The sequence below is a fragment of the Tupaia chinensis genome, unplaced genomic scaffold (genome assembly GCF_000334495.1).
Source record: "Tupaia chinensis unplaced genomic scaffold, TupChi_1.0 Scaffold000561_1, whole genome shotgun sequence".
Classification (NCBI taxonomy): Eukaryota; Metazoa; Chordata; class Mammalia; order Scandentia; family Tupaiidae; genus Tupaia; species Tupaia belangeri.
Window position 1 is genome coordinate 3,232,645 of NW_006160074.1, and position 26,180 is coordinate 3,258,824.

At 40.9% G+C, this 26,180-nt stretch overlaps 1 protein-coding gene across 3 annotated transcripts in view; it reads right to left on the reverse strand.

The window, feature by feature from the left end:
* CKAP5 (cytoskeleton associated protein 5) overlaps window positions 1-26,180 on the reverse strand; it is a 109,914-nt gene that overhangs the window by 29,390 nt on the left and 54,344 nt on the right. For all 3 annotated transcript variants that reach the window (XM_006157791.3, XM_006157792.3, XM_027775413.1), the window contains exons 19-28: window positions 26,006-26,063; window positions 25,793-25,918; window positions 22,981-23,120; window positions 22,175-22,349; window positions 21,417-21,530; window positions 19,712-19,840; window positions 14,255-14,449; window positions 13,661-13,796; window positions 11,807-11,895; window positions 7,348-7,473 (exon numbers count right to left, since the gene is read on the reverse strand). In XM_006157791.3, the coding sequence (XP_006157853.1) occupies window positions 7,348-7,473; window positions 11,807-11,895; window positions 13,661-13,796; window positions 14,255-14,449; window positions 19,712-19,840; window positions 21,417-21,530; window positions 22,175-22,349; window positions 22,981-23,120; window positions 25,793-25,918; window positions 26,006-26,063 (1,288 nt within the window). The remainder of the gene's footprint in view (window positions 1-7,347; window positions 7,474-11,806; window positions 11,896-13,660; window positions 13,797-14,254; window positions 14,450-19,711; window positions 19,841-21,416; window positions 21,531-22,174; window positions 22,350-22,980; window positions 23,121-25,792; window positions 25,919-26,005; window positions 26,064-26,180) is intronic.

Below are 26,180 nucleotides of genomic sequence, written 5' to 3' on the forward strand. Positions count from 1 at the left end.
ACAGACAAAGACAAGATACTAAGATTGGCAAGAGAAAAATGGCAAGTTACCTACAAGGGGTATCCCATCAGGCTAACAGCAGATCTCTCATCGGAAACAATGCGAGCGAGGAAAGAATGGGAAAATATATTCAACGTGTTAAGGGAAAAGCAATTTCAACCAAGAATACTGTACCCAGCAAGATTATCGTTCATTTGGGAAGAAAAGAAAAGATACGAACATTCCCAGATAAACAAAACCAGCACCAGACCAGATCTCCAAGAAGTTCTCAAGCAGTACTATACCAGGAAAATTAGATACAGACATAAGGAAATAAGAGTTCAAAAACTGAGAAAATGGCCAACTTAAAAATAGGAACAAGTCTGGAGTTGAATATTATACCCCAGAATTTAATCAGGAAGATTGAACCACAACAGAAGATAAAGTACATGGGACTAAACTGGTGAAATAGCATTTTATGACTTTTGACTAAAACATTGCTGATTTTCTCCTAGGCTTTGTTTTCCGGTTTTAAGGATTCTTGTCCTGTCTTGAGCTGTTGATAGGTTCATGTACCTACTATTTGAACAGAATCCTAACCTGTTTCCTGGCTTTACATTTTAAGCGAAGTTCCTTAGCATTTCTTTGATTTATTAAAATTAAAACTGCTTTTTTTTGGGAGGGGTTTTTGCTATAGGGTGTGTGCACTCGCCAGACAGACAGAGAAAGACAGAGAGACAGAAAGCGAGAAATCACCCCCCAGGTGGGATGGCCACGCCGCAATCCCTTCTCCTCCATTCTCCTCTCGGGATCTTGGGCACACACGCATACGTGCCCAGCATGAGTTTTAAGCCACTGGGTCTGGGACACAAACTGCGGTCAACTACATGGGAGTCCAGCAACATAGCCATTATGCTAACTGCTGGTCCCTCTTTCTCTTCTTCTCTCAGGCATTTGCACATGCCCTCTGACATGTAAAAAACAATAAATGCTTTTCTTGATATTACCAGCTGAACTTGTTACTGAAAGTGGTTGTTTTATATTTTTTTTGAGAGATTTTTGTTATAGGCTTCGTGCGCTTGCCAGAAAGACAGAGAGATACAGAGAGACAGAAAGCAAGAAGTCACCCCCTGGGGAGGTCCAAGCCACTAGGTTCGGGACTCAAACCACAGTCGACTACATGGGAGTCCAGCAATTATAGCTGTTACGCCAACTGCTGGTCCCAAAAGTAGTTAGATTATTGAAGAAATGGTGTGATCACAAAAATGTGAGGGGAAAAGGAATGGAAGACAACTGTAGACACCAGAGGGAGTGTGGGAAGAGGGTGTAAGGGCAGAGGGACAGAAATAGGAGTAAAAAAAAAAAATACACATACACACACACGAAACTAGAAAAGGAAAGTTACTGACAATAACATGCATGATTAAGCCAGTATGCAGTATATTCTGGATGGGAAATCACATTTTGTATGCTGTGATGATGCTTAGGGAATGAATGTAAATTAAAAAATAAATTAAAAAAAAAAAAAAAAAAAGGCTAATCAAAGCAGCCTTGTACTGGCACAAAAATAGACATATAGACCAATGGAACAGAATGTAGAATCCAGCAATAAATTCTAAATAATACAGCCAATTGATTGTATTTCTTTTGAGGATTTTGCCATAGGACACATGTACTTGCTGGAGAGAGAGAGAGAAGACAGTGAGAGGGAACAGGAGAAGTCAACACCCAAGGGGGAGGACCACTGCAATCCCTTCTCCTCCACTCTCCTCATGGGATCTTGGGTATACACACATATGTACTGGCATGAATTTCAAGCCACTAGCTCTGGGACTTGAACTGCAGTCAACCATGTAGAAGTCCAGCAATGTAACCAGTATGCCATTTGCTGGCCCCCAGTCAATTGATCTTTGACAAAGGGTATGAGACAATGCAATGAAGAAAAGAAAGTCTTTTTCAGAAAATGGTGGAAGAACTAGATATCCATCTACAAAAAAAAAAAAAAAAAAAAAAAAAAAAAAAAAAAAAAAAAAACCCCGTCTCCAAATAAATAAATAAATAAATACATAAATAAACAAAAGAAAAAAAAGAAAATCCAAAAGAATCCACCAAAAACTACTGAAAGTGACAAACAAATACAGGATACAAAATCAGAGTACAAAAATCTATAGTATTTTTTGGAAGAAATGGAAATTGAGAGTAGATCCATAACAAGTAAGAAGATTGAATCAGTAATAAATAGACTCCTCCCTACAAGGAAGAGCCCAGGTCCTGAGGGCTTTACTTCTGAATTCTACAAAACTTTTAAATGGACAAACTGAGTTGGAGTTGAAGAATGCAATCCCATTTACAATAGCCATAAAACCAGTAAGACAGCTAGGAAAAAAACTTACCAAAGATGTCAAAGACCTCTATAAGGAAAACTATGAAACACTTGAAAAAGAAATGGTAAATGATATTAAAAAGTGGAAAAACATACCATGTTCCTGGATTGGAAGAATATAATCAAAATGTCAATCCTACCCAAATTAATCTGCAAATTCAATGCAATTTCAATCAAACTACCAGAGCTATTCCTCATAGAAATAGAAAAAAAACAATCATAAAATTTGTCTGGAATTATAAAAGGGCCTGTAACACCAAAGCAATACCTTGCAAGGGTCCCAACCCCATATATATATATATATATTTTTTTTTTTACTTTATTTATTTTAATTTGACCAGAGCGGAGCAAGCTGCCAAGCCTGGGACTTGAACCGTGGTCGGCTATGTAGGAGTCCGGCGCCTTTAACCACCACGCCCCCTGCCGGCCCCCAAATCCCACATGTTTTTAAAGTTTATGGGGACAGAGGGTGGCATGGTGGTGAAGGTGTTGGACTCTCACATGGCTGATAGCAGTTTGAGTCCCAAATCCTGTGACTTGAAAAAAATCACACTGAATATGCATACATGTGTGTTCAACATACTGACAAGAGAATGGAGAAGAGACTGTGGCATGGTCATTCCTCCTGGGGGTGATTTCTCATCTTCCCTCTGTCTGTCTCCCTCCAGTGAGCACACACAACTTATGCCAAAAATCTAAAAAAAAAAAAAAAATTAATAAAAATACTTATTTCCTGAAAAAGAGACATATAGAAATCCATGCTACCCTTGACAGGGTCTGCATGCCCTGATCCTTCTCCAAGCACTGCAGTAAGTCCAGGTCTTGGGAATACCTGGATGTTCAGGTAAATCTGGGAAACAAACCTGGAGCTTCCCCTATGACTTCCAGCATCGGACAGTAGTGCCCCGACTGCCTACCACACTGTGGCGGGGCCTACTAAGAAATTTCTTAATCTAACAAGATTCATTTATAATTAAATATAAATGCAGTATGTCCTCTTCGGCTATTACACTGCTGAAAGGTTGACAACGGAAAATCTTCTAGACAAAGGAATTTTAGTAATTCTTACTAGAAAAGTCAGTGCTATGTGATAACTGTACAACATGGTGGATACTGTTGGCACAACTTTAACAGAGGAGGAATTCGAAATATCTACCAAAATTTAAAATGTACATAATATTCTAGGAATTTAATCTATCTATCTATCTATCTATCTATCTATCTATCTATCTATCTATCTATCTATCTATCTGCTCAAGCACGTGCACAAAAACCTACAGTCAGGCCCAGTAGGTGGCATAACGAATAATGCACTTGATTCCCACATGACCAACCATGGTTTGAGTCCTGGACCTGGTGGCTTCTAAATCATGCCATATGTACTTGAGTGCTTGTCCAAAATCCAGAGAGGAAAACGGAGGAGAAGGGACTGCAATATGGCCATTCCCCTGAGTGGTGATTTAGTCTTTTTCTCTGGCAAGTACGTGCACCCTACGTACTAGAAAAGAACCCTATATTCAAAGATGCTTATGGTAATCCAGTTTATAATAATTAAAGACTAAAAGTGAGCCAAGTGGGTGTCTGCAGGTGGCGTGGTGGTTAAGAGTGCTGGACTTGCACATGTCTGGCTGCAGTTCAAGTCCTGGACCTGGTAGCTTACTTTCTCACTCTCTCTATCCTTCTCTGATGAAATTAAAAAGTAAGTAAATAAATAAATGAAGTTAAATTAATTATTTAAAAAGAAAGTGACCCAAGTGTCCAGTATAGTGGATTAGAGATAAAGAAAAACACACGAGGACCAGCAGGTGGCATGGTGGTTAAGGTACTGGACATTCCCACATGGTTGACCATGGTTCAAGTCCCAGAACTCGTGGCTTGCTTTCTTACTTTCTCTCTCTCTTTTTAAATTATTTATTTAACTTTATTTATTCATTCATTCATTTTTAATTTGACTAGAGAGACACACAAAGAGAGAGAGAAGGTGAGAGAGCAATCCACCAGGTCCAGGACTCGAACCATGGTCAGCCATGTGGGAGCACCCAGCGCCTTAATCACCACGCCACCTGCTGGTCCCCTCACTTTCCCTCTTTCTCTCTCTCTCTGTGTTTCTTTCTGATCAAATTAAAATAAAGTGAATGAATAAATAAAATTTTAAAAATCTTAAAAAAAAGGTATGTAAGCATGTACAAATAAGTGACACATAAATATATGAAAAGATCTTTAAGATATGTAGACTATTATTCAGAAAAAAGTAAGATACAGAACAAAGAGGATGGGATGTCCCCATGGTGTAAAAGGGCTATATATTCACATACATGACTGTATAGGTAAACATTATTTCTAGGCTCAGTCGCAGTGGTGCACACTCTGCTGCTCAGAGGCTGAGGTCACACAGGAGGCCCAGGTTTGGTTCCAGCCCAACCTAAACAGGTTGTGCAAGGTGGCTTATATCTGTCCAGCCAGCTAGAAGGTAGAGGCCAGAAGCCATCAACATGGTGAGCACTGTAAAAATCAATCCCTTTATTTCTAAGTAAATACATGTATAGACTTTGAAAAAAATTTCTGGAAGAATACACACACACACACACACACACACACACACACACACACACAAAGAAAAACATCACCAAAACTGGTTTTAATGTAAACCCTGTGGAGGGAAACTACAATGGGAGTTCTTTACATGTTGTACTCTACGCTTTTAAAATTTTCTTTCTTTTCTTTTAAAATTTTTTTTATTAAGATTTTTGCCTGGGACCAGCAGTTAGCGTAATGGCTATGTCGCTAGACTCCTACGTAGTCGACCGCGGTTTGAGTCCCGGACCTGGTGGCTTAAACTCAAGTTGGGCGCGTGTGCGTGCGTGCCCAAGATCCCGAGAGGAGAATGGAGGAGAGAGGATTGCGGCGTGGCCACCCCCGCCCCCCGGGGGGTGATTTCTTACTTTCTGTCTCTCTGTCTCTGTCTGGCGAGCACACGCGCCCTATGGCAAAAACGTCTCCAAAAAAAGAAAAAAAAGATTTTTGTCATAGGTATGTACACTTACCTGAGACAGACAGAGGGAAAATGAGAAACTATCCCCCCCAGGGGAAATGGCCATACCATAATTCCCTCTCCTCCATTCTCCTCTTAGGATTTCAGGCACTCATGTACGTGTGTCCACCAAGTTTTTCAAGCTGTCTGGTCAGGGACTTGAACTGCAAAGTTGCCCATGTGGGCTAAGACCCTTTACCACCATGCCATCTACGGTACCCATTTATTTTTTTAAGTGTATTCACTTATTTCGTCCATGAATGAGAGACAGAGACAGCATTCACAACAGGACCTTGACTCTGCGATCCACCCCTGCCTCAGCCAGCCCCAGATCACGAGCACACAAATGCCTGGCACGCTCAGGGAAGTCTCTGAATGCAAACCAACACTTCCTGTTGGGGTCACCCTCAAAGTACTGTGTTTAACTGCCACACCACCATTTGACTCCTGTTTGAAAAAAAAATTTTCTTTTTTTTTTTTTGAGAGGTTTTTGCTGTAAGGTGCATGTGCTCGCCAGAAAAGACAGAGAGAGAGAGAGAGTGAGAAATCACCCCCCGGAGGATGGCCATGCCGCAATCCTTTCTCCATTCTCCTCTTGGGATTTCGGGCATGCACCTACACACCCCTGGCATGAGTTTAAGCCACCGGGTTCAGGACTTGAACTGCGGTCGACTATGTGGGAGTCCAGCAACATAGCTCTTACGCCAACTGTTGGTCCTGAAATTTTTTATAAGTTTTGAAAAAACATTTTTAGGAACCTCATAAAAGCAAAACAACATAAGAGAAATGACTGAACTAGTCATATATGTAGTCACCAAATCTTTGTAAGATATTCTGTGGGGGATGGTAAATGGCATGGCGAGTAAGGCGCTGGACTCCCACGTGGCCAAACATGGTTCAAGTCTCAGACCTGGTGGCTAGCTTTGTTTTATTGAGGGGGAGGAAAGGGGAGTTTGCTATAGGGTATGTACACTAGCTGAAGAGAGAGAGCTAGAGAGACAAAAAGCAAGAAATCAGCCCCTGAGGGGATGGCCATGCCTCAATCCCTTCTCTTCCATTCTCCTCTTGGGATCTTGAGCATGCATGAACACGTGCCTGGCTTGAGTTTTAAGCCACCAGGTACAGGACTCGAACTGCGGTCGACGATGTGGGAGTCCAGTGATGCTACCATTTTGCCCTCTGGTGGTCCTAGTGGCTAGCTTTTTTTATTTCCTTCCCTCTCTGGTCAAATTAAATGATAATAATGATGATGATATTGACAATGAATAAAATTAAGTAATCATTAAAAAAAAAATACGTGAAACAAGGATTGAAGAAGCAGCCTACTCTTGGGTTGTTGGAAAAGTCATGCCATCATTTTTTTCTGTTTTTCTACACAAAAATGGATCATGACTTTTCTAACGACTCAAAACTTGTGTCCAGTTGGTAACAATTAATGAACATTTCCTATTCTTTGACTGTAAAGGTTAAAAAGGAAAATAACGAACAGTACTAATTCATTCCCTTTTATTCAGATGAAAAATAGGCATTAATTCCATTTTAGTTTCTTTTGTAGAAATTGACACTTCTAGTCATTTTAGAAGAGTTAAGATAATTTAAAGGGAAAATAGTTAATACTATGTATTTCCCAATGATACAAATTTCAGACAGTAAAACTTTTTTTTTTTTTTTTTTGAGAGATTTTTGCTATAGAGCGTGCGTGCTCGCCAGAGAGATAGAAAGCGAGAAATTATCCCCAGGGGGATGGCCATGCTGCAATCCATTCTCCTTTTGGGATCTTGGGCATGCTCATATGCCCAGCATGAGTGTTAAGCGGCCGGGTCTGGAACTCGAACTGTGGTTGATTACATGAGAGTCCGTGATGTAACCATTATGCCATCTGCTGGCCCCACAAAACTATTTTTAACAATACAAAACAGCTAGAAACTCTTAAAGATTCTTAATTCTTTCTTACCTTCAATGCTTTTTCATCTTTCATCCTTTGCTCTTTTCCATTTGGAACAACAATAAAAATAGGCCCAGATTTGTCTTCATCCTCCTTTAAGCTGGTTTTGCTTGGAACTTTCTTTGCTTGTGCACTCTACAAACAAGGGTTGTGAACACAGATCAGCGAGGCCATTTTTCTTTGGAAATATGTTGTTGCTGCCTATTAAATGAGCACTACGGAAATCAGAAACACCTCTCTGCATTATATTCCACAAGAAAGAAATAGATGTATCATAGAATCTTAAACATAGTCGTATGTATTTGTATAGCTTCTCTAGACATTTTCCCAATAGCATTGTTAAATGACTACCGGGTCAGCTTATGGACTGGCATGGGCTACAGTTGGAAAAACTGCTAGAACCATTAATGTATCTAGGTTGCAGACTATTTTGTCATTGTAGAATTCTTTCTGGAAATCTTCAACATAATATAGCTTCTATATATATTTTTTATTGGTGGGGGATGTTTTTGCCTTAGGGTGTGTGCACTTGCCAGAGAGGGAGAGACAGACAGTGAGAGGGAAAAGTGAGAAATCACCTCCCAGGGTGAATGACTACACTGTGCAAGCCCTTCTCCATTCTCCTCCCAGAATCTTGGGCAGGCACGCACATGCGCCTAGTGTGAATTTCAAGCCACCCAGTTTGGGATTCAAACTGTGCTCAGCCATAAGGGAATCCAGTGATATAACCACTATGCCATCTGCTGGCCCTACAGCTTCCATATTAACTGCATTCTAAATGCATTCACACATTTTACATCAACTTGCTCAGAAAGTTTTTGTTTTTCTCCATACTTAAATGTATCTCTACCACAGCAGGGTAACCAAAGACCCTCTGAATCTACTTTTTGAGAAATTTCTAGTAATACTTAAAATACTTAAGTCACTAAACTGGTTTTAAAAAGAATCCAAGTTTTAAAAAAATTTTATTTGACTTTATTTATTTTAATTTGACCAGAGAGGGACAGAGTGAGAAAGAGAGAGAGAGGGAGAGAAAGAGGGAGGGAAAGTAAGAAAGCAAGCTGCCAGGTCCAGGACTCGAACTGTGATCAGCCATGTGTGAGTCCAACATCCTTAACTACCACATCACCTGCTGGCCCCCAAGAATCCAAGATTTTTTTTTTTTGGAGAGGTTTTTGCTGTAGGGCAAGTGCACTCGCCAGAAAGACAGAGAGAGACAGAGATAGAAAGCAAGAAATCACCCCCCGGGGGGAGGGGGTATGGTCACACCGCAATCCCTTCTCTTCCACTCTCCTCTCAGGATCCTGGGCACACAGGCACACGTCCTCAGCATGAGTTTAAGTCACCAGGTCGGGGACTCAAACTGTGGTTGACTACATGGGAGTCCAGTGACATAGACATTATGCCAATTGCTGGTCCCAAGAATCCAAGTTTTTAAAATGCTATGTCAGCTGGAAAGAAAATAGTAAACAACAGCGCATATATTTAAGGCAAAACATGTGAATTCTGAATTTCATTATCAGAATCATTATTAATACAAAAGTTACAGAAGCTTATTATTTCTTCTTTTCCCCCCTCCCCCCCCCAAGAGATTTTAGTGATAGGGCACATGCGCTTGCTGGAGAGACAGAGAAACAGGAAGCGAGAAATCACCTCCTGGAGAGGGGGGTGGCCATGCTGCAATCTCTTCTTCATTTTCTTCTCAGGATCTTTGGGCATGCCCAACATGACTTTCAAGACACTGGTTTAAGATTCAAACCACGGTTGGCCAGTGGGAGTCCAGCAATGTAATCATTGCGCCATCTGCTGGTCCCTAAGCTATTTCTAGTTGACAAAATTTATTTATTTATTTTAGTTCAAACACTAAAGTCATTCTGACAAAGCCAGTATGAGGTAATTCATGTGAAACTGTTTCGTAAACTGCAGAAGACTGGGGTGAAATTAGGGCATTAAGAACAGAGTCAAGGGCCAGCAGTGGTTAAGCACTGTGCATCTGGATCCAAGGCCGAATGAGGCCGACTCCTAGTCCCAGCAGCTTGAAAAACACACAGCACCTGCACATGTGTGCCCCGAATTCTCACGGGATGGAGGAATGGAGGAAAATGGACTACAGCATGACCACACCGTAGTGGGGGTTGCTTTCCCTCTCTCTCACCCCATTGGGGGTTGGTTGCATGCTCATTCTCTGCCTCTGGTGAGCACATGTACCCAAGGGCAATTAAAAAAGAAAAAAAAGAACAGTCAAAAATACTTCAACATACTTGTGATCAAAAAACCCAAATCAGCACTTGTTAAATTGGGGATAAGGACAGAGAGAGGGCTAGGAAAAGAACAACTTGACAGGATAGTTTAGAAGGTAATTGCCCATTTAAATGACATCAGTGAGGAGTTAAAGGACCTGTATAAAGAAGAAAAGTGAGTAACTGTCCTATGTAGAAGAATGACTACAAAGTGCCCAGTCTATGATGGGGTTTAAGAATAAATGAACTGGTTAACTGGAGTTCCTACTCGACTTTTTTTTCTTCTTAAACCAAGTACATATAGTAAATAAAATACTCTTCTCCAATTAAATTTCCTATTAAAGTTACTATTACTTGCACAGTTCTACAGTTTTTCTTTTTTAAGTACCAAATAATCAATAGTATGAATACAGTGAACAATTCTGAATTTTGATGTAGAAACATGACAATTTCAATTTACTGTGATTCAAAAAGTTAATTAAATGAAAAAATTATCCAAAGATATTCAGAATTGAACATTTGGAATACAACTCCTTTTTTTTTTTAATTTGCTATGGGGCATGTGTGCTTGCTAGAAAGAAATAGAGATAGAGAGAGGAGGGAGAGAAAAGGGAAGTGAAAAATCACTCCTCTGGGTTTCAGGGGATGCTTACTCCAAAGTTTCTTCTCCTCTATCCTCCTCTTGTGATTTTAGGCATGTATGTGCATGTGCCTGGCATGTTTTTCAAGCTTCCAGGTCCAGGACTCGAACTATGCAGTAGGCCATGTGGGATTCAGCCATCTTAACCACCAAGCCACTGACTAGCCCTTAAACACAACTCTTTTAAATCACACAACTTATGCACGAATGCTGAAAGGATTGGTGGTGCATTAAAATAAAACCCACTAGGGACCAGCGGTTAGCGTAATGACTATGTCACTGGACTTCCATGTAGTTGACCATGGTACAAGTCCTGGACCCAGTGGCTTAAACTCACGCCAGGTGCATGTGCGTGCATGCCCAAGATCTCAAGAGGAGAATGGAGGAGAAAGGATTGTGGCATGGCCATCCCTTCTGGAGGGTGATTTCTTGTTTTTTATCTCTCCCTCTCTCTTTTTCTGGCGAGCACACGTGCCCTATAGCAAAAACCACTCAAAACAAACAAACAAAAAGACCCACTGATGCGGGGACAAAGGTACCTCTTACAGACTAGTCATTATACTTAGTCACTATTTACTATGATGACCAAGCTGTGCCAAATATGAAAGAAGTTGCTTCTCTCCCTTTTGCAAATGTAAATTGGCATAAAGTGGTTTTACCCTTTAACGTTAATTCTGTTCATGGGAGGTTGCGTGTCCACAAACACGAAAGAGAGAAACGGGCGCCTTAACAAGGTCTCATCATGTCATGGACCCCTTCCCACTGCCCTTCGACTTGTCATGTCAGTATGCACTAAGCATCCTCCAGGTGGACTGGGAGGCTGAACCCAGTCAGCCAGTGGCTTCCAGCACTGCAGTTCAGCAAGCTATTGTCTGCGTCGCCCTAAAGTGCTTATTCTAGCAGAGCTACATTAGCTTTTCTTTCTTCACCCTCTATATTTTGCTATGGGGTACATGCACTTCCCCGAGAGAGACAGAGGGTGAAAAAGTAACCCTCAGGGAGATGACGATGCTACAGACTCTGCTCCTCCACCGTCTGCTCCAAATTTCGGGCATGCACACACATGTGCTTGGCATGTTTTTCAAGCTGCTGGGTCCAGGACTAGAACCACATAGTTGGCCATGTGGGATCCAGCTGCCTTAACTGCCACATTGCTTGGCTGATCTTTACATATGCTTTTCTTCTCTTTTCACTATAGCAAATCTTGCCCAAAGATCTGCAGCATGATAGGAACCATGACAGTACCTTGAGAGCAGGCTGCTCTATATTTGGGCCTTATTATAAACAAGATACAGGGCGGCTGGCAGGTGGTGTGGTGGTTGAGGGTGCTGGACTCCCACATAGCCAACCACAGTTCGAGTCCCAGACCTGGTGGCTTGCTTTCTCACTTTCTCTCTCTCTCTGGTCAAATAAATAAATAAACTTAAATAAAATAATTCTTAAAAAAGAAAATAAGCCACAGAAACTTGGATAAATACTTTGATAAGATCAAGAATAGTGAGATTATCTGATATATGGTATCTTTCCCAATGGAATGATTCAGTACAAAACATACTTAAAAACATGAAAGTATGTATGGCTAACTTACCTTTGCTTTAGAGGAAACTCCTTGAGCTTTGGCCTTTTTCGGATCAGATTTGAGGTCTACAGTGCTGCAAACAGAATCTTCAGCAGGGGCTTTGATTTAAAAAAAAAAAAAAAAGCATGTACTATATATATAAGTGCCAGTTAATGTCACTTTATTCTGGTCAAGTTAAATATGTAACAATGACAAGAGACGCTAGTCTTAAATGTACCAATTTTTATAGTTCTTCCTATTAGATTTGTTTCTTCATCAGTTTTCTTCTCAAATTTTTCTTTAATCATTACACACGCCCTGTAGCAAAAACCTCTCTAAAACTAAAAATATAATAATAATAAAATTAATTTAGAACGGTAGGTTTTTTTTGTCTTTCTTTTTAGAGAGATTTTTGCTATAGGGCACGTGTGCTCGCCAGACAGACAGAGACAGAGAGACAGAAAGTGAAAAATCACCCCCCCGGGGGGATGGCCACGCCGCAATCCCTTCTCCTCCATTCTCCTCTTGGGATCTTGGGCACACACGCACATGTCCCTGCCGTGAATTTAAGCCACCAGGTCCGGGATGCGAACCGCGGTTGACTACATGGGAGTCCAGCAACATAGCCTCTATTTCTTCTGCTGGTCCCTAAACGGTAGTTTTAAAAGAATTTTCTAAACAATAGTGAAAAAATCTTTTTGCCAGACTGATACTTCTTCAAGGGTAGGGACTGTCATCTTTGATACAGTGTTACTACATGACAAGATCCTAGTGAATGTTATAACCAAGCATTTACTTTGATATGAAAAGTTTTACATGTAAAATTCCTAATTTATCATTACATCAACAACTTCTACCCCACTGAACAACAAAAAAAAATGTGTAAGCAATAAGCCTTGACGTGAAGTAGTTACAGGTTATATGTTGTGACTTCAAGTTCTCTCTCACTGCATGTGCCTGCCATCCTTTCTGCTTCTATCAGTTATGTTCCAGCTACCAGAATCATGAGTCAAATAAACCTCTATTTCTTTTTTTTGTCTCCATTAAAAAATTTTTTATGAAAATCTGTTTCTTTCTTTCTTTCTTTTTTTTTTTTTTAAGAGGTTTTTGCTATAGGGTGTGTGTGCTCGCCAGACAGACAGAGACAGAGAGACAGAAAGTGAAAAATCACCCCCCGGGGAGATGGCCACACCGCAATCCCTTCTCCTCCATTCTCCTCTCGGGATCCTGGGCACGCACACACATGCGCCCGGCGTGAGTTTAAGCCACCGGGTCCAGGACCCGAACCGTGGTCGACTACGTGGGAGTCCAGCGACATAGCCATTATGCTAACTGCTGGTCCCAAAATCTGTTTTTTTATAAATCATTCCAGTCTTACATATTTCTGTGAGCTACACAATAATGGATGAGCTAAGACAGAGGAGAACTGCTTTGTGATGGAATAAGTAGAGTTCTATGCTTCTTCAGGCACTGGTTGGCTGCTTAACTGTACACAAGTCACTTAACTTCCTTGTTTTTATTTTCATCTGCTAATAGCTAGATGCACCCAATTTCTTAATATAATATGCAATAGTGTAAAATATTTGTGGAAATTAAAAAAATAAGAGTAGAATACTTCTAGAAAGAAATATTTCACTGTGCTACTGTAAAATTTCTATTTGGAGTTGGAAACCAAATTAACCATTTTTGTTCCCTTAACACATTCTCTGGCATAAAATAGGTAGATACTTGACAATACTTGTGAAAGAAGGGTGCAGGAGAGAGGGAAGGTGAGGTTGGGACCTAGGCTGTAAAAAATGAGATAAAAAGTGAAGGCTGGATATCTTTTTAGAGTTCTTTAGGACCATTTGCTTCCCCTTTAACCCTTTTCAAGATAAGAGTTACCTGAAGTAGGCTGGAATTTGGCTGGAGCTGACCCTGCTATTGATTTAGAAGCTGCTTTTGCAGGAGCGGCAGGCTTGGCTGGCATGTTAGCTTTGGCTTTCTCTAGCATGGCCAATACTTGATCTTTAGAAGTTGGCTAAAGAGACAATGAAATAAGTGAGAGGTCACATAAATGATACACCTGCAATAAGCTTACTAAGAGACATGCTGTCAAATAAATGTCTGAGTTTCTCGTTTTCAAACCCCAATAGCATAAGGAAGGTAGCACACAGCACTGGAGAACTAACATTGTGAAGTCATGTGAAAGCAGCTATCATTCTAGAAGGTCACGGTTTTTACCACTGTGGAGTCAGCAGATTCCCAGAAGTCCTACACTGCTACACACGTTCACTCTTATTAGCATTTTAAATTGATTTTCATCGGGCTGAAAAGTCATGAAAAAGTCTGAAAAGTCATGATGCATTTTTCATAGAAAAACATGTCATGACTTTTCCAACGACTCAATAATATGGTAATACGATCTTTCGCTGATATAAATTTGTGTTATATATTTTTTTCATGGCTTGCAGCAGCAGCAATAACAAGAAGCAGTACCTTTAGTTTTCCAGTAGCCTTGGCCATTTTTTCATAACCTAAATGCATCATGAAGAATGGCAGAGCATCCTGGGCTTTCTTCCTCACATCTCCATTTCGATCTTCTAGGCAAGAATAGAGATGAGGAACACAAAGGATAAGGTCTGTGGGGGTGGAGCGCAGAGTGGGTAGTTTCTCAGCCAGCCAGCCCAGAAGCTGCCAAAAGAAAGAAATACTAGTTATAAACTTCAAGTGGAAAATTGTTATTATTTATGATCTCAGCCTTAATGATTTTCTTAGTCCCAATCACGGAATAAGCTGTCACACTACAACTTTGCAATATGAAATAATTGCACAAGAACTGTGCTACATTTAAATAAATAAAATATGCAGTTGCTGATGTCATCTTTAAGGTAAGGAGAGTTCTTTGGGTACTTGGGCATTAAATATAAAACACTAGTAGTTCATAATCCATTACAATTTGTTTATTTTTAATTTGTTGGAGGGTGCATATGCTTACCAGAGAAAGCACCCCTCATGGGGCATGGTCACACTGCAATCCCCTCTTCCCCACTGCTCCCTCCTTTTAGGATTTGGGGCATGCATACACAGCTGCCAGTGTGTATTTTTCTTAACGCATTTACAAAATAATTTTCATTTACCTTTTTAATCTTTATAAGCTCTACAAAATTTCTGTCTAGAGAAGACCCAAAACATTTATTTGATCAAAAGATGATCAATTCTATTGTCTACCTTACACTGACAGTTTTTATTCTATATGCCTAAATAATTCCTATCTCTTTAATTTTTTTTTTTAGTTTTTTGCTATATGGTGCATGTGTTTGCTGGAGAGAGAAAGAGATAGAGGCAGAGAGAAGACCAGCAAATGGCATAATGGTTATGTCACTGGACTACCACATGGTCGACCATGGTTTGAGTCCTGGACCTAGCGACTTGAAACTCACGCCAGGCACGTGTGCAGGTATGCCCAAAATCCTGAGAGGAGAATGGAGGAAAAGGCACAGTGTGGCCACCTCCCCGCTCTCGGGGGGGTGATTTCTTGCTTTCTATCACTCCAGTTAGCACACACGTCCTATAGCAAAAAATCTCTCTCTAAAAAAAGAAAGAGACAGAGAGAGGGAAGGTGAGAAATCATCCCTTAGGGGGTATGAACACATAACAGTCCTTTATCTAGTCTCATTTAAGGATTTTAGGTATGCATACTCATGCGTCAGGTGTTTTTTTCTATTTTTATTTCTTGTGGAGATTTTTGCTATGGGTATGTGTGTTTGCCAGAGACAGAAAGCAAGATATCATCTCCTAGGGTGAGGACCACACTAAAATTGTTTCTCCTCCTGGGATCTTGAGCACACACGTACATGTACCTGGCATGAGTTTTAAACCGCCAGGTCTGGGACTCGAACCCCTGTCAACTACATGGGAGTCCAGCAATGTAACCATTATGTCACCTGTTATACCCAGGTGTGTTTTTGTCATTGGGTGTGGGACCCAAACTGCCTAACTGGCCGAGTGGAATTAAGCTCCTTTGTCACGCCACCAGTTAGTCCATACCTCTTTAATTTTTAATTGAAATTTCTATTAAAATAATTGTAGATTCACTTGTAGTTACTAAAAAAACCAAAACAAACAAAAACACACACATAAAGATCCCATTCATCTTTTTACTCAAGTTTCCTCCAATAGTAATCACTTTACAAAACATACTACAGTATCCCAAGCAGAGTACTAACACTGGCACAATCTAGGGATCTTATTGCCATTTTCCCAGCTTTACGTATACTCATTTGTATGTATTTAGTTTTACATAATATTATCATGTATATTAGGACATCTGTAAGCATAGACAATAGTCTGAACAGCCCAACGTAAAGATTTCTCATCTTGCCTTTGATAACCACATATATTCTGCTTCCTTCCTCAATCTCTAATCCCTGCTCACCACCAATCTGTTCTCTATGTCTAAAACTTTGTCATTTTCAAACTGGTTATACAAATGGAATCATCTAGTATGTAACCATTTGGGATTGGTTTCTGTCAAATAGCATAATGCCTGGGAGACTTATCCAAGTTGTTGTACGCTGGCTCCTTATTGTAAATACATTCCATACACGCATTTGCAGTAGTCTGTTTACCACTCGTTTACTCAAGGCTATCTGAGCTGCTCCAGCTTCTGGCTGTTTTACATCAAATGCTCCACGTGAGTCACATCCCTGCTTTGGCTATTCTGAATGAAGCTGCTATGAACATCTATGCATAGGTTTTTGTGTGAATATAAATTTTAATTTTTTTAGAATACATGGCTAAAAGTATAATTGCTGGGTTGTATGGTAACTGCATGTTTACTTTTTAAAAAATTGCCCAACTGTTTTCTGGAGTGGTTAGACCATTTTATATTTCCACCAGCACATATTAGAGTTCAAGTTTCTCCACATCCTCCCTAGCATCTGATGTTATGACTATTTCTCCATTTTAGCAATTCTGATAAGTGTGTAATGATATTTCATTGCAGTTTTAATTTTCATTTCTGTGGTGGTTAATAACATTGAATATCTTTCATATAGACTTATTTACCATCTATATATCCTCTTCAGGGTAATTCTGTTCATGTATTTTATCCATTTTCTAATTAAATTATTTTTAACTATAGAATTCTGAGAGTTCTTTGTATATTCTAAATATTTAGTAGATATGAAATTTGCAAATAGTTCCTCTCAGTCTATAGTTTGTCTTTTTATCTTTACGTGGTCTTTTGCAGTGTAAAAGTTACTAATTTTACCATGGTCTAACTTACCAACTTTTTCCTTTTATTGATTGTAGTTTTGGTTTCAAGTCTATGACTTCTTTGCCAGCCTTACATCCTAAAGATTTTCAGTTATATATGTTTCTTCTTCTTTTTTTTTTCCTCGGGAGTTTTTTGCTATAAGGTGTGTGCACGCGCCAGAAAGCCAGAGAAAGACATAGAGGCAGAAAGCCAGAACTCACCCCCAAGGGGAGATGGTCATGCCGCAATCCCTTCTCCTCTATTCTCCTCTTGGGATCTTGGGCACACGTGCACAAGTGCCTGGTGAGAGTCTAAGCCACTGGGTCTGGGACTCGGACTGCGGTCAACTACATAGGAGTCCAGCAACATAGCCATTACGCCAACTGCTGGTCCCGATCTTTTAAAAAGTTCTAGAGTTTTATGTTCTACATTTAAGTCCATGATCTGTTTTGAGTTAATTTTTGCATAAGATGTGGCATTTAGGTTGAGGTTCATTTTTTTTGCCTGTGGATGTCCAATTGCTCCATAATCACTTGTGGAAAAGCTACCCTTCTTCCACTGAGTGGCTTTTGTAAAATGTGAAGAATTGGCCAATCATGTTAGTGTGGGTCTATGTCTGGGTTCTTTCTTTCGTTCCAGTGACCTATGTGTCCTTCTCCATCCCACTGCCTTACCATAACCCACGCTGGTGTCTCGACTGTCAGCAAAATGGCAAGTCTAAATAATATGGCAGAGTGACTGCTTTCCTGTTTTCCTTTTATGCTTTTTTTTTTTTTTTTTGGCTATTCTAGGGCCTGCCCCAGTGAATTCTAGAATAACCTTTTCTCTGTCTATAAAAATCCTTGCTGGAAATTCAAAAGGAGTTGCATTAAATTTATAGATTAATTTGGTAAGAAATGACATTTCCACTAGATTGAATCATTCAATTTACAAATACAGCATTTCTCACCATTTAAAAATTTTATTTATTTATTTTTAGACAGAGATTTTTGCTATAGGGAGTATGCTCTCACCAGAGAGACAGACAGAAAGTGAGAAATCATGCCCCAGGGGATGGCCATGCCATAATGCCTTCTCCTCCATTTTCCTCTCAGGAATTTAGGCACATAACATCCAGTGTGAGCTTTAAGCCACTGGGTCCAGGATTCGAACCACGGTTGTCTACGTGGGAGTTCAGTGATATAACCATTATGCCATCTGCTGATCCCTCTCACTATTTATTCAGATCTTTTTTCAATTCTTTCATTAGCATTCTGTCATCTTCAGCATACTTATTCTGTATTTGTTTTGTAAAATATGTATCTATTTAAGGATTTAATTTTTTCTAAGTAACTGCAAATGGTTACTACATTAAATTTTGGTTTCTTAATATTCATTGTGCTATAAAGAAATGTGTTTAATTTTCTGTGTTGATTTTGTATTGTGCACTTTGCTGAACTCTGATTAATTCTAACTAATTAATTCTAACTTTACTTGCAGATTTCTTTGGATTTCTATGCTGACTGTAGTTAGGGACAATTTCCTTTTTTCTTTTTCATTCTTTTTCCAATCTGTGAGGCTTTCATTTGCTTTTCTTGCCTTTCTGCAAGGACCAGAACTTCCAGTACTCTGCTGGGCAACAGCCGTGAGAGTAGACACCCTGCCTAGTTCTGGATCCTATACAGAATGCACTCAGTCTTTCATCATTAAGTATAATGTTTTCTGTAGAGATTTTGCAGATGTTCTTCTAAAGCTGAGGCCTTTCTATTACTAACTTACTGAGACTTCTTCCCCACAAATGAGTGCTGAGTTTTGTCAAATGCTTTTTTTGCATCAACCAATATAATCATACTAACAAAATTTTTTAAAATTCTGTTGGTATGATGGGTTACAATGATGCATTTTAAAAATGTTGAACTCTACTTTCATGTTCTAATTAAGTTCTGATTTTACCATTTCAGAGTTAAAGAGAAAATTCCACAAAACAACTAGTCCTCCAATGTTTTTCTATTAAAGCATTTGAAAGAAAAAAGGAAGCAGCAGTGGCACATGAATGGCACATGAATACAAATGCTCCAAGAATTTGGTTTCATTTTATTAATTATTTTACAATGAAATTCATTCTTTTTTTTTTTTTTTGAGAGAGGTTTTTGCAATAGGGTGTGTGCACTCGCCACAAAGACAAAGAAAGACAGAAAGCAAAAAATGACTCCTGGGGAGATGGCCATGTCTCAATCCCTTCTCCTCCATTCTCCTCTTGGGATCTTGGGCACACATGCACATGCGCCTGGCGTGAGTTTAAGCCACCAGGTTTGTGACTCGAACCACGATTGACTACCGGGGAGTCCAGCAACATAGCCATTACGCCAATTGCTGGTCCCAAACAATGAAATTAATTCTAAACATAAACGTATCTTTATTTTAAATGATTATTTTAATTAACTTTTATTTATTTTAATTTGACCAAAGAGGGACAGAGTGAGAGCAAGAGCAAGAGCGAGAGTGAGAGACAGAGAAAGTGAGGGAGAGGGAGGGAATGTGAGAAAGCAAGCCACCGGGTTCAGGACTTGAACCATGGCCGGCCACGTGGGAGGTCCAGTGCCGTTAACCACCACACCACCTGCCAACCCCAACAAATGCATCTTTTTTAGGCAGATCCAAACCCCTTTGGAGGTAAAAGACGTAAGTAAAGCACATGACTACTTTATACTACTAACCTCCTGCCTCAAGAAAGGATTTTCCTTTTTGAGCTCTTCAGAAAGATCTTCTCCCTCCAGCCACTCCTTCATGCCAGTCTGTTCTGCCCAAGCATTCACAGTGGCGAGGGCAGCAGCTCGGACATTGTTCTGAATGGACAAGAGAATTAGGAAAAATAGCATCAACTCTAGTTCGGAAATGGGGGATAGAAAACTTGGTACATAAACACAAACAATAGGTTTCTCTCAGATCCATATGAAGACTTAGTACTGTTTCCTCTGAAATAGAACCTAGTTCTGTGGCAATTCCAAAGTAAAGCAGAAATATGAAATGTCAAACTGTAAAAATCTTGTACTTGGTTAATTAGATAAAATAGTGATCTAGGCATAAAATATGATGTAAGAGAAACAGACTTTATTTCCTGAATCTCAGAAATCGTAGGTCCATGAATACCTGCTAAAGAATGGAAGTCTAAATGTCAGAAACCTTGTAATGGTTAAGACTGAAATTGTTAACAACATTTAGGTTATGTTTTTATATTAAAAATTTTTTTGAGAGGTTTTTTTTTTTTTTTTTGCTATAGGGTGCAAGTGCTCACCAGAAAGACAGAGAGAGATAGAGGGACAGAAAGTGAGAAATCACCCCCTGGAGGGATGACCACGGCACAATTCCTTCTCCTCCATTCTCCTCTTGGGATCCTGGGCACACACGCACATGCGCCCAGTGTCAGTTTATGCCACCAGGTTCAGGCCTTGAACCATAGTCGACTACATGGGACTCTAGCGATGCAGCCATTATGCCATCTGCTGGTCCCCAGTTTTACATTAATTTGCATTCACAGAATGAGAAGGACTTATTGACTTGAAAAATATTTAAATAAGGAAGTGAATAAAATTTTAAATAAAGAAAAAAATACTAAAACAATCCAATTCCTTGAAAAATAATGAAGTACTTAAAACTAAACAGACATTCACATATTCAGTTTAGGACTTAAGAGGTCTGCAATCTTAATGACACTTCAGTGACTTCTAGGACTGTAAAACTACAGCTATCTTACTAAACTACTGGAAGATCCCACTCTAACAGTGCAGTGGGAGAAAAGGAGACAATAACTTCATGACCCCAAATCCATATACTTGTCCACCACATCAATACTCGATGTGGGGCCAGCAGATGGTGTGGTGGTTAAGGTGCTGGACTCCCACATGGTCGACCACAGTTTGAGTCCTGGACCAAGGCTTGCTTTCTCACCCTCTCCCCCATCTCTCTCTCTCTCTCTGTCATTCTCTGGTGAATGCATGTGTCCAGCAGCAAATTTTAAAAATAATAATGACTAAAAATTAAATAAAATCTTTTGAAAATACTTTATGCAATGATGTCATAATCATAGCAGCAACTATTAATTGAATGCACACTATACAAGACAGGCACGATACAATGCACCTCATTTACAGACTTGTTTAATGCTATAAGAAAGAAATCTCACAAAAAGAACCTGAGTTCAGAGGAGAAAACTTATCTAAGTAAGGATCGCAAAGGCATTACAGAAAGTGATGCGTTTGGTCACTTTAATACTTCCCGAGAGAGAAAAATATTCTTCTAAGAGTGTCGTCTTTATAAAGTTTATAAAGGCTTTACATGTACTCCAGGGAAGAAATGATCCTTCGCCCAGGAATGTGGCTGGCTCGCTCCAGAATGGTGCTGTGGGGAAAGGGTTCGGTTTACCTTGCTGTCTCCAAGCACGGTGATAATGGGGATGCCTAGGTTCTTTACATGTTGCTTGATGTTCGGGCCCATGGCTACTGCCAGCTGTTGGAGGATGTTCAATGTCTGCTGCACCTGAGGGCAAAGAGCCAACACCTCACATTCAAACCACAAGCAAGCTGTGCTCAAACTTCTGCAAGTCTGCTGCTATACAATTAGAGGTCATCAAACTTGATTATTACAATTTTAGAACAGAGAGATTAAACAATTTTAAAGTAAGGTAAACCCTAGTTTAAAGACATCATGATATAAAAACCCAAATTAAAAAAACAGAAATTACACCTACTTATATGCAAGTGGCTTTATGCAAAGATATTTAATAGGTTCCTATAAAGAGCAAACTGAGATTTATGAAGGTTTGCTTACTAAACCTGCTATCTACCAACCTGAGACAAACTTAAATTAAGATGAAGCTATTTCTATTTAATAGGGAAAAAAAGACCACTCATATTTTTGCTAGCGAAAGTTGGAATGAAAAGGAACCTCGAGGGCCAGCAGACGGTGTGGAGGTTAAGGCAGCTGGATCCCACATGACCCACTGACTCAACTGGGCAAGTCAAGTCCCAGACCTGGTGAACAACATGCCAGGCACGTCACAGAGGAGCTGCTGTAGCAACTATGCATGCTTGAAAAACACACCAGGCATGAGCGCCCAAAATCTCAAGAGAAGGGAGAAAGGACTGCCGTCTGGCCGGAGACAAAGAACAGGCTCTACGTACCAAGATTTTATTTGAATCATTGAGCCGACCTTTCAATGCAGTTGGAAGCTCTCCTATATTCGGCTGGATAAACTTTGCTTCATTTATGATACCTGCCACCTCATCTAGGCCTTCTTTCCTAATCTTCCAATTCTTGTCACCAATCTTAGACACCAATTCTGAAGTGATTTTATCACTGAAAAACAGAAGACAGAACCTTTAATTCCAGACTCCTAAAATATATAATCATGTCACAGAAGTTCCCTTTACTGAATTCAAAAAGAAGGCACCATTAACAATTCAGTACATGGAGGCCAGCAGATGATATAATGGTTATGTCAATGGATACCCCAGTAGTCTACTGTGGTTCGTGTCCCGGACCCAGCAGCTTAAAATTCATGCCAGACATGTGTGCATACATGCCCAAAATCCCCAGAGGAAAATGGAGAAGGGATTGTGGCATGGGGGTGGGGGGGGAGCGATTTCTTATTTTCTGTCTCTCTCCCTATAGCAAAAATCTTTCTTAAGAAAAAAAAAAAAAATTCAGTACATAGGGCCAGCAGGTGGTGTGGTGGTTAATGTGTTAGACTCCAATATGGCTGACCAGGTTTGAGTCCCAGATCTGGCAGCCAGGTACATGTGTGTGCGTGCCCAAAACCCCAGGAGAATGGAGAAGGGACTGCAGCATAGCCATCCCCTCGGAGGGAAATTTCACTTTCCCTCTTGCTATCTCTCCAGTGAGTACATGCATCCTAGGGCAAAAACCTTAAAAATAAATAATAATTATTCAGTACAAGGACTCAAGTCTTTCACAGACTGCACCATACCTGATCTCTGTCCTTGGCAAAAGATCAACAACATCATTGCCCCCATCATCAGGTTCATCTCCATCTTCTCCTTCATCTGTACCACTGACGCTGTGCTTGGAAATCCCTCTGGTTGGAGCAGGTGGGCTTTGTCCCTGCATCTACGTACAAATAAATGAGTGAGGCTCAATGAACTCGATGAAGAATGTGAATGCAAACAAATCAGGGAAGGTGCCTGTGTCAAACTCTCATCCTAACACCATTTTTTTTGTAAAAAAGGTTTTTGTCATAAGGGTGCATGTGACCACTAGAGAGGAGAAAGAGAGTGACAGTGAGAGGGAAAGTGAGAAATCACTCCGCTGGGGGGAGAGGAGGATGACCACACTGTGATCCCGGCCCCCCAGCAATTCCTTCTCCGCTATTCACTTCTCAGGATTTTAGGCAGTCATACACATATGCCTGGCATGATTTTCAAGCTGCTGGGTCTGGGGTTTGAACCACACAGTGGGACACGGGGATCCAACCAACTTAATCACCATGCCACTGACTGGCTCTCTTTTTTAAAAAAAATTTTGCCACAGGGTGTGTGCACTCACCAGAGAGAGTGACAGAGAGAGGGAGATGCAATTCAAGAAGTCACCCTCCAGGGGGCATGGTCAGAGTGCAATACCTTCTCCACCTCTTCCTTCCTTCTTTTGGGAGTCTGGGCACTCACACATGTGCCCGGTGTGTTTCTCGAGGTGCCAGGTCCAGGACTCAAACTGCATAGTCAATCATGTTAGATCCAGCCACCCCAACTACCACACACCTACTGGCCCTAAAATGCCTTTATAAAAACTTATTTTGGGGGGCTTAGCTAGGTGGTGTGGTAGTTGAGGCAGCTGGATCTCTCAAGGTTGACTACACAGTTCCAGTCCCAGACCTAGTGGCTTGGAGGACTTGCCAGGTGCCTGTGTGTCCAAAATCCCAAGAGAAGAATGGAGAAGGGACTGCAGTATGGCCATCCCCCCAGGGGGTGCTTTCTTCCCCTCTCCCTGTCTCTTTCCCGTGAGCTAATGTGCCCTACAGCATATTAAAAGCAAATTTTTTTTTCCTTGGGCAAGTCAGTGGCATGGTGGTTAGGGCAGCTGGATCCCACATGGCTTGCTATGTGATTCAAGTCCTGCACCCAGGGGCTTGAGAAACATGCCAGTATGTGTGCACGTATCTCAAAATCCCAAGGGGTGAATGGAGAAGAAAGGATGAGAGTGGAGTGGCTGTCCCCTGGGGTGCTAGGGGAGGGGATGCTTTCTCTCTCTCTTTGTCTCTCTCTGACAAGCATGAGGGCACTATAGTAAAATTTAAAAAATGTTCTTTTCTATGGCCATGACAGGTCGCATGGTGCACAGGTGAGACACAGATAGAGATGAGCATCCTTGGCAGGTTCTGTTCATGCTGTAACTGCCTCCCTCCAGTCCTCTAGCTCACCAGATTCTAGGCACTCATGCATGGGTCTGGCATGTTTCAGGGTGACCAGATCAGAGATTCTACCCCAGGTTGCCCTGTGGGATACAGCTTCTCTTGAATAGCACATTACCAGGGCACCACAGAGCTGGCCCATAACAGCTTTTTCCGGTTTTACTTTTTAGACAGGCAGAGGTGAAGACAGCTATCACTCAAGTGGTCTTACACCATGCCCCTGCCCAGCCGTCCCAGACCAGCAGGACCCTGTGCAGATGCCCAGCTTATATGGGCCCACTGGGCACAGAATCTGCTCTTTCATAAGGTTCCTGCATCGCTTGAGCATACACCACTGCAGTGTCACCGATCTGGCCCCATGATAGTCATTTACACAATAGATATTTTAATTACTATGTGGATTTTAATTTTGAGACTATGTGGTAAAAGGAATTTTTATATAAACTTATTAGAACTTAGCTTTTCCATCATGAAGCTAGTTTTGGACTTGCATACCCAAGAAAGTACAGAGCAAATCTGACATATTCAGCTATTTCAGTTAGAAAGTTTATTCAAGGAGGGTCAGGATTCTTTATTTGGCCCAGCCGTGAGGCACTGGGGGCAACATACTGACCAGTAGTGCTGGGAGCCACATGGCTTTGGATCCTGAGTTGACTTGAAACACACCGGACATGTGCGCCCAAGATCTTGGCTGGCTGGATGGCCATGGGGGAGGGACCAGGGTGTGACAAGGTCCTGTCAAGGGTGCCTGCCTTCCTACCTGCCAGTCTGTCTCTCTTTCATTAAAAAAAAAAAATTCATTTCTGTTTTAAGTTTTTACAAACTATCATATGTAAGGTACTTTCTGAATAGGTAACACATTTACAACAGTTAAAATTCCAAAGGTACAAAAGTATCCAGAGGAAACTCTCCCATCCTTTACCGTAGCTGACCAGTTCCCTTTCTCATAGACAAAGTCGTGGATTTCTTATGAATTTTTCTAGCATATAAAAGAAGATACACGAATATTCTTTATTCCAGAGGTTTCAATCTTTACTATCAACTAATAGAAGATTCTTCATTTTTTTTTAAATGGAGAGGTTTTTGCTATAGGGCGTATGCGCTCACCAGAAAGACAGAGAGAGACAGAGAGACAGAAAGCGAGGAATCACCCCCCAGGGGGGATGACCACGCTGCTATCCCTTCTCCATTCTCCTCTCAGGACCCTGGGCATGCATGCACACACACCCGGTGTGAGTTTAAGCCACCGGGTCCGGAACTCAAACTGCGGTCAACTACGTGGGAGTCCAGCGACATGGCCACTACGCTAACTGCTAGTCCCGAACAGGAGATTCTTCACTCCACCAATGGATTACAGCCTTTGGGGGAACTTTACCTTCTCAAATTCTGCATCTATCTGGGATAGGAGTGCAGGCTTCTCGTCTTCAAAGAACATTCGCAAGGAAGGGCCAACATACAGATACATCACACCCAGCAGGGTGATGGCAGACGTCCTCACGGCCTGACAGACAGCAAAAAGAACTTTCCAAATCAGAACAGAACCACACAGGTGGCCATAATGCTCTCATACATGCTGGAATGTACTCACTGGGTTTGTTGCAGCAAGAGCTGTCTTCACATTGCTAATGAAAGCTTTGACATTCAACCTACGAGAAATAACATTAAGAATGAAAAACAAATCCCTCACAGAAAAACCCAATAGTTTGATAACTCAAAATTGATAACACTTGCCCCCGGCGCGCGGCGGCGGCGGCAGCAGAAGC